This window comes from Rutidosis leptorrhynchoides, chromosome 11, assembly GCF_046630445.1.
Source record: "Rutidosis leptorrhynchoides isolate AG116_Rl617_1_P2 chromosome 11, CSIRO_AGI_Rlap_v1, whole genome shotgun sequence".
Classification (NCBI taxonomy): domain Eukaryota; kingdom Viridiplantae; phylum Streptophyta; class Magnoliopsida; order Asterales; family Asteraceae; genus Rutidosis; species Rutidosis leptorrhynchoides.
The window spans coordinates 206695036-206704423 of NC_092343.1; the positions used below are offsets into that span (position 1 = coordinate 206695036).

Genomic DNA, 9388 nt, shown 5'->3' on the forward strand with positions numbered 1-9388 from the left:
TCCATAAGTATATTAACAATGAGTTATATACATATAAACAAGACTACTAACTTAAGGATTTCGAAACGAGACATATATGTAACGATTATCGTTGTAACGACATTTAAATGTATATATATCATATTAAGATATATTAATATATCATAATATCATGATAATATAATAATTTAACATCTCATTAGATATAATAAATAATGGGTTAACAACATTAATTGAGATCGTTAACTTAAAGGTTTCAAAACAACACTTACATGTAATGACTAACGATGACTTAACGACTCAGTTAAAATGTATATACAGGTAGTGTATTTAGATGTATTAAAATACTTTTGGAAGACTTCAAGACATATATCAAAACACTCATACTTAACGAAAATGGTTACAGTTACTTTTCCATTCTTTTCTTTCATCAAGAATTCTAGTCGTATTCTTACCCGTATTATACACAGCTTCAAAACGTACTTACTATGAGTATATACCAATAGGAACTAGCATGGGATTCCACTCTTGATTATGTCATGTATGACTAATCAATTTTAACTTCTACCATGAGCTAATCAACTAACTAGAACTCCTTTTAACCCCACTCACCACTCACCAATTACCACTCATCATTCACTCCATTTCACTTCCAATTCTCTTTCTAATTCTCTCTCAACACACACACACTATTATGAACGTATTTTTCCAGTAGTTAATCATCATCTTCATCAAAAATCACTTCAAGAATCAAGCTATAATCATCATAGGAAGAACACTTCAAGAACACTTCAAAAATCCCTTCAAGTTTACTAATTTACTTCCAAGCTTTCTAATCCATTCCAAGTAATCATCTAAGATCAAGAAACCTTTGTTATATATAGTAGGTTATATTTCTTATTCAAGGTAATATTCATATTCAAACTTTGATTCAATTTCTATAACTATAAACTATCTTAATTCGAGTAAAAATCTTACTTGAACTTGTTTTTGTGTCATGATCCTACTTCAAGAACTTTCAAGCCATCCAAGATCCTTTGAAGCTAGATCATTTCTTGTCACTTCCAGTAGGTTTACCTACTAAACTTGAGGTAGTAATGATGTTCATAACATCATTCAATTCATATATATAAAACTATCTTATTCGATGGTTTAAACTCGTAATCACTAGAACATAGTTTAGTTAATTCTAAACTTGTTCGCAAACAAAAGTTAATCCTTCTAACTTGACTTTTAAAATCAACTAAACACATGTTCTATATCTATATGATATGCTAACTTAATGATTTAAAACCTGGAAACACGAAAAACACCGTAAAACCGGATTTACGCCGTCGTAGTAACACCGCGGGCTGTTTTGGGTTAATTAATTAAAAACTATGATAAACTTTGATTTAAAAGTTGTTATTCTGAGAAAATGATTTTTATTATGAACGTGAAACTATATCCAAAAATTATGGTTAAACTCAAAGTGGAAGTATGTTTTCTAAAATGGTCATCTAGACGTCGTTCTTTCGACTGAAATGACTACCTTTACAAAAACGACTTGTAACTTATTTTTCCGACTATAAACTTATACTTTTTCTGTTTAGATTCATAAAACAGAGTTCAATATGAAACCATAGCAATTTGATTCACTCAAAACGGATTTAAAATGAAGAAGTTATGGGTAAAACAAGATTGGATAATTTTTCTCATTTTAGCTACGTGAAAATTGGTAACAAATCTATTCCAACCATAACTTAATCAACTTGTATTGTATATTATGTAATCTTGAGATACCATAGACACGTATACAATGTTTCGACCTATCATGTCGACACATCTATATATATTTCGGAACAACCATAGACACTCTATATGTGAATGTTGGAGTTAGCTATACAGGGTTGAGGTTGATTCTAAAATATATATAGTTTGAGTTGTGATCAATACTGAGATATGTATACACTGGGTCGTGGATTGATTCAAGATAATATTTATCGATTTATTTCTGTACATCTAACTGTGGACAACTAGTTGTAGGTTACTAACGAGGACAGCCGACTTAATAAACTTAAAACATCAAAATATATTAAAAGTGTTGTAAATATATTTTGAACATACTTTGATATATATGTATATATTGTTATAGGTTCGTGAATCAACCAGTGGCCAAGTCTTACTTCCCGACGAAGTAAAAATCTGTGAAAGTGAGTTATAGTCCCACTTTTAAAATCTAATATTTTTGGGATGAGAATACATGCAGGTTTTATAAATGATTTACAAAATAGACACAAGTACGTGAAACTACATTCTATGGTTGAATTATCGAAATCGAATATGCCCCTTTTTATTAAGTCTGGTAATCTAAGAATTAGGGAACAGACACCCTAATTGACGTGAATCCTAAAGATAGATCTATTGGGCCTAACAAACCCCATCCAAAGTACCGGATGCTTTAGTACTTCGAAATTTATATCATATCCGAAGGGTGTCCCGGAATGATGGGGATATTCTTATATATATGCATCTTGTTAATGTCGGTTACCAGGTGTTCACCATATGAATGATTTTTATCTCTATGTATGGGATGTGTATTGAAATATGAAATCTTGTGATATATTGTTACGATTTGATATATATAGGTTAAACCTATAACTCACCAACATTTTTGTTGACGTTTAAAGCATGTTTATTCTCAGGTGAATATTAAGAGCTTCCGCTGTTGCATACTAAAATAAGGACAAGATTTGGAGTCCATGTTTGTATGATATTGTGTAAAAACTGCATTCAAGAAACTGATTTCGATGTAACATATTTGTATTGTAAACCATTATGTAATGGTCGTGTGTAAACAGGATATTTTAGATTATCATTATTTGATAATCTACGTAAAGCTTTTTAAACCTTTATTTATGAAATAAAGGTTATGGTTTGTTTTAAAAATGAATGCAGTCTTTGAAAAACGTCTCATATAGAGGTCAAAACCTCGCAACGAAATCAATTAATATGGAACGTTTTTAATCAATAAGAACGAGACATTTCACTTGACCCGCCGTATCAAGAGGCAATTCCTTAACAACATTGGAAATTAATGTTACCCAAGTACGAAGATTCGTTGCGGAAAAAATAATTGATTGATCCACAAAGAAAAATGATTCTTTCCATTTTGAAATAGACAATTTGGGTGTTTTAATAAAATTGCAGCGTGACTTAAAAGAAAACTAATGCGCGTCACTTTGTACAAGTTTGTTAATGTGATGAAATACATCAATGCGTAGAGTTAGGTTGCGTGAACAGAAAAATTCAGACAAAATAATTTTGCCAACAGCGTATGGATGTAATTGGCTGAAACCAATTTTGTAAGATTTTAAGGTTTCCAAGAAAACTTTAGAAATTGGAAATCGTAGATTGCCATAGAACAAGGCACTCTCATAAACCGTGACCATTTTATTGGGAGGATTATGCGCATGATCCATGAAACTTGGTGCGATTGGTTTTAAGTAGTTCAAGCATTGATAAAATTCAATTAATTTGCGAATTTTTGCTTCGGTAATGTTTAGAGCAATGTTTTTAATAGATTTTTCCAGCGTTGTTGGTGCAGTTGATGACATTGTGTACAAAATACAGATTCAAAACAAAGTTTAAGAAAATTAATAAAATGCTTAGACTGATTTTAAAATGATTTTTATTCTGCGCTTAAGGATGGGATGATGTGATTCAATTATAAACGCAAACTTATTTATAGCTTCCTGATTAAAGCAAAACGGTCAACAAGCGCTTGGAAATGTACATGGATACAAAAGAGCCAAACCATGAGATGTGCACAGTCACTCAAGCAGCTACAAGATTTTATGCCGTTTTTTGTGAGACGGTTAAAGGCATTTTAGAAGAACATATTTTTTAAAAGTTTATGATGTTATATTTTCTGAGCAAATATAACACAATAAACTGGGGGACTTGATCATATGCGTATTTTGGCATATGTATATTCTAAGCGCTAAAAGTAATAGGTTGCAAACTGTTTTAGCACAATATTGATGGAGCACGCGCTGATAATAAAAAATAGCAGAATAAAAAATATAGCGGGTAGGTGTTCCTCATTAATATAGCGGATTGAAAAGTTCCCATATAAATATTAGTCCACATACCGAGGGAAACCTATAAATAAGAAGTGTTGAAGCTCATTTGAAGGTTGTTATTCCCGGATTATTTCTGAGCACATTATTGATATCTCGAGAACATGCCCGTAGCTAAGATGCTTTGAATGTCCAAACAAGGTAAATGAAGTCAAGACCGGGACATGGTGATAGATTGCCCGATGTTGGCAAAAGACGATCACAAGGTCCCTGAAACATCACAAAACCCCAAACCTCACCCCTATTGCACTCTACCTTCCTTAGGGAAAATGGATTTAGGCTCGATCAATATAATCGGGTCATGAAATTTATTTAGTTGTATTCCTTGTGGAAAAAGATTAACTTTTCGTTTAGATATCGCGCGGATTCGATTTATGAGTAAAAAGATGCTAATAAATCATAGGATCGTGGGTATCAAAAAACCACCGACTTTGGACTTAAGAAACAGAATGTTTCAATTTTTTTTAGACCTATACATTTGTTCAAAGTTTATATGTTTTATATAAAAGTGCTAAAACTTTTCTGAAAAACTGTCGGGCACATTTCCGACTGCTGCGACTTTTCAGCTAGGACTTAGAGTCCGATGTGCGGATATGTTTTAGAACTTTAAGTTACGGATATTTTGGTGCGTATTTCAATTCAAACGGAGTTGAAAATATTTTTATAAAAATTCTGGAAATTTATTGTGCAGTGACTCGTCGTTAAAATAATGTTATCAATATATGAATTGCATGTTTTGACTTGTAGGCTAGCGACTTCGGTTTCGAGAAACCTTTTGGGTCAGACCTGACCCGTTGACCATAGTGACCATGACTTTGACCTTGGTTGACCACTTGGCAAACCATTGACCATGCGTATACATGATTAATTGTATATATGTATTATATAATATAGATAATATTTTTTTTATAAAATGCAAAGTGTTCTAAGTGTGACCGTGGAATTTTAACCAACCATTGAATTTTATCTAAACGAGATGGCGGGTTTGACTTATGTTGACCGTTCGACCAATACACCTTACTTTGACTTTTATATAGCGCAAAATAAATATAATATATTATATAGACCGTGCGCGCTATTTGACCTGCATTGACTTTGAGTTGGCCTTAGGGTTTGACTACTAGGTTTGATCCTTGACTTTGACTTTTTGTGTTGACTTTTATTGACTTTCTAGGTTGACTTTTTATGTTGGCTTTTGTTGAGTTTTTGTGTTGACTTTTCGTGTCTGTTTCGAGCATTATGAATGTGTTACACTATAACTTGACCTATTTTATTGGGCATATTCTAATCAACCTATTTAATTAGGTTGAAGTATACTGTATACGTTACGTGTTACTAGCACGTATGAGTATTGTTTTTGCATAGCTTGAAGGTGAGTTGTAGTCCCACATTTTAAACTTTTAAATCTTTTGAGATGAGAATACATGCTTTTATTTTTACATGTTAGACACAAGTATTCAAATACTTCTACTTTGAATTGAAGCTTAATGTCCTCTAATGAGTTTCCCAACTAGTGAGCGTGAATCCTATTGATAGATCTATCCGGACCGACCGGCCCGTACGGGTTAGTCATGCTAATTTGCAACGGACGTATAGTACTTCGAATTGATACACTTGCTTTAGTGTATGTATAAATGTCCAAGGGTAATACCGTTGAGTTAAACTTAGTTATCAAGTGCTCAAGGATGTAGAACTTTTTTTATAAATGTTTTCAAACATAAATCTTGTCGTCTAATTTAAATATTGTCTTCAATATTAAACCTATAACTCACCAACATTACTGTTGATGTTTTTCGCATGTTTTATTCTCAGGTATTTGATTGACTAATTGCTTCCGCTGATTGCTAGAGGTTTGCGTACATGGAGTTGCAGATTTTAAAACATTTACTTTTGCATTCAAACTTTATACTTTACTAGTACAGTGGTTAATATTGGCGTTTGAGTCAAAGTATTTACTTTGCCGGTTTTATCCTTATAACATACTATTAATGTCGGTTTCCATCTTTGGAAACTTTTTAAATAAATTAATTTAAATGTTATTTCAAACGTTTCATATAGAGGGAATAACCTCGTTGTGGGACGTAGTTAATGTTGGACGTCAATATTGTTTTGATGGGACGTTACACATTTATCATAAACGGCTAAAAGGAAAAAAAATTATTACTCAGACTACACGAGGAAAGATAATATTTTTACTCAGATGTACGCGATATAAGCAGATTACTTCGTGATCATTTCAGACGTCTTTTCCTAGTCACCCCAAGATATATATAATGCTAGTAAGATTTGAATTTGAGACCTCTCGTGAAGATATCAAAGACTTCAACCATTAGACTTATTGACTCCATGTGTTATATAATTGATGTTCAACAACATTTAATATTGTCCCATGTTTTTCTAATGTTTTCTTTCAAGAGACAAAAGGGTATGTGTGTTGTTGATCATAAAAGGTAGTATTTCCGTGCAGAAGCAACACTTCTTTTCTCTCTCTAATACACACATCACAAATAAGAGATGGAGGATGAGGGAATATGTTCAAAGGATGAAGAAAGATCATCAAGAAAATTGAAAAGAATATGTGTTTTTTGTGGGAGTAGAACTGGTTTCAAATCTTCATTCACTGATGCGGCTCTAGAAGTTGGTCAAGAAATGGTAAATCAATCAATCCATTCATACTTTATTTGATGGTATTAGAATCTCAATTCCATTCAATAAGCATGATTGGTTAAAAAGTGAATCCAATAGAGATTTGTCAAATTCTTTCACTTTAAAGAATTCGGATTCATTGAGATTTTAATTCCTTTAACAATTCCAATTCCATCAAAAATAGTTCGGGAACCAAATAACGCTTAATTGTTTACATGTCATATATCGATATTTGGTTTTCAGGTTAAACGAAATATCGATTTGGTATATGGTGGAGGAAGTGTAGGTTTGATGGGATTGATCTCCAAAACTGTCTTTAATGGAGGTTGCCATGTTCTTGGGTAAATATAACATAATAATATACAAGTCAATATTCTTTATTCTTTACCTTCAAACACAAACATGATTCATCTTATTGTATTACACAAGCGATTTTGCCTAGAATACTTTAATTCATTTAGATCCAACAGGGTTATTTCTTTTAATACTAAGTATTTATTGCGAAGAATGAGTAAGTACTAAGTGTAACCATATAACATCAGCATTAAGATATTTAAGGTTAGATTTATAATTAGTTTTCCAATAATGAACTACATGTTGATTTATGTGTCTCCCTTTTTTATGCAGAGTGATACCTAAAGCTCTCTTGACCCATGAGGTATACATGTACTTCCAACATTAATTAAAGTAAATGTTGTACGTGTATTTCCTATGTGTAGAGTACAAAATTTTAAATTTCTAATGTATAATTTTGTTGGATGTAATACTATGATGAATATATCACTGCCTCGTATTATACCCTCAAGAATTTAGTGAAACATTTAATAATTTTGTGGTTAATTGCAATTAGTAAATTTAGAGAGCGTGTTTGATCAGATATCAGGAGAAACATTTGGAGAGCTTAAAATAGTAACGGATATGCATCAAAGAAAGTCGATAATGGCAGAAAATGCTGATGCTTTCATCGCTCTTCCTGGTACGCGTATTGTCGTAATATAGAAAAAGTATAAGCAATTAATAGTTCACCATATAAAATTTATGAACCGTGTACAAATTCCATGTATCTTAGTACAAGTAGCAGTCTTTCCTAAATGCATAACCAAAAGCAAGAATGGGTTATTGCTTTGAGCCAAGAGCACCATGTTTCTCATGTATATGTGATATGTGATATGAATAAATTCGAGCTAGCGATTATAACGGAAAGGCAAAATACCAAGTACGGAGTAGTACGGAGTATTTATTAGTTGATCATACATGTATACAAAATGTTTACACTAAACTTGAACGCATAACATTATTTCTGAAAGCACGAATATTTTTACTTAAATGTATGCTAATAGTGAAATTTGAACTTGAGATATTGTGAGGATCTTCTCCATTAATAACAACCCCCTTAAAACATAAAACGTTAAATTTATAAATGTGAATATTCATACTACAACTAGATCGCACTTTTTCACACATGACGTATATATAGGCATAAACTTGCTTTTATTGTCAATATCTAAATATCTAAATGATAATGATTGTCGTTATCTACTTTCTTTGTGAATTAAAAACCCTTGATTGTGTCGACTCCATTTTCATCAGTTAATTAATGTGATAGTTGTACCATATTATATACGGAGTATTATTGTGTTTTTAATTTAATGATTAGATCATTAGTTAATAAATTATTAGTATTTCTATTTTCTCATGTTATACGCCATTGACATGCTAAAAAGTCTAACACACTTCTTTGATTAGGTGGATATGGAACTATGGAAGAGCTAATGGAGATGATTACTTGGTCCCAACTTGGAATTCATGACAAACCAGTAATTTTTCCCCTTCAATCCTTCGGTACTACATGTAGTATTAGTGATTGTTTATTGTACAATAAATATCAACAAAAAAATAATACGGGGTAATACTAACATATAACACTGATAATTATAATATGATGATAACATGTCGAAATATGGGGATTCATGTCCAGCACACTTTTAAAACACTATAAAACTTAACAATAACAATATTGGAGACATAAAGAAATGAGATGTAAATAATTCTTCACAGATGAGATGTAGATAAAACTAAAATTTTTTGTGTTTATTAACAATAAAATATGTTTGAAAGGGTAAATTAATTATTATTATTATTCTTATAAAAATAGCAATAAAATATGGTTAATTACAGGTGGGGTTACTTAATGTGGATGGATACTACAATAGTTTACTAACTTTGTTTGACAAAGGAGTAGATGAAGGCTTCATAGAATTTTCAGAAAGAAAGATCATGGTTTCATCAACAAATGTACAAGACTTGATAAATAAAATAGAGGTACACTAAAACAACTCCTCCACATTTTTTATAATAAGTTTTTATTTTTATTATTACAATATATAATATAATATATAATTTAATAATTCACTAATTATATACGCGTTCTCATTTTAACATTGATTAATATACGGTTAATAAAATTAAAATTAAATTTTTTCTTAATTTTGTATAAACATTTATTAAATTAAATATGCATGATAAAAAAATATGATAATTAGTAATTAATGTATTATGATTCATATTACTTGTAAAACCCATTTTTATAATAAGTTACACTAAATAAATTATTGGACAAACGTCTTCAGATCATCTTCGCT

General features: G+C 31.1%; 1 protein-coding gene across 1 annotated transcript; it reads left to right on the forward strand.

Moving 5' to 3' along the window:
- Nucleotides 1–6614: 6614 nt before the first annotated feature.
- Nucleotides 6615–9077, forward strand: LOC139877846 (cytokinin riboside 5'-monophosphate phosphoribohydrolase LOG1-like). The gene is made up of 6 exons (XM_071865252.1): nt 6615–6752; nt 6990–7087; nt 7374–7404; nt 7623–7722; nt 8493–8563; nt 8925–9077. Exons 1-6 carry the CDS (start codon nt 6615–6617, stop codon nt 9075–9077), a joined length of 591 nt encoding a protein of 196 aa, XP_071721353.1.
- Nucleotides 9078–9388: the final 311 nt, after the last annotated feature.

Bases quoted from the DNA above. Each gene is read 5' to 3' on its own strand.
- LOC139877846 (XM_071865252.1), top strand. From the start codon at position 6,615: ATGGAGGATGAGGGAATATGTTCAAAGGATGAAGAAAGATCATCAAGA. The intron at 7,088-7,373 runs GTAAATATAACA...TTTTTTATGCAG, and splicing joins GGAGGTTGCCATGTTCTTGG to AGTGATACCTAAAGCTCTCT. The intron at 7,405-7,622 runs GTATACATGTAC...GTGTTTGATCAG, and splicing joins AAGCTCTCTTGACCCATGAG to ATATCAGGAGAAACATTTGG.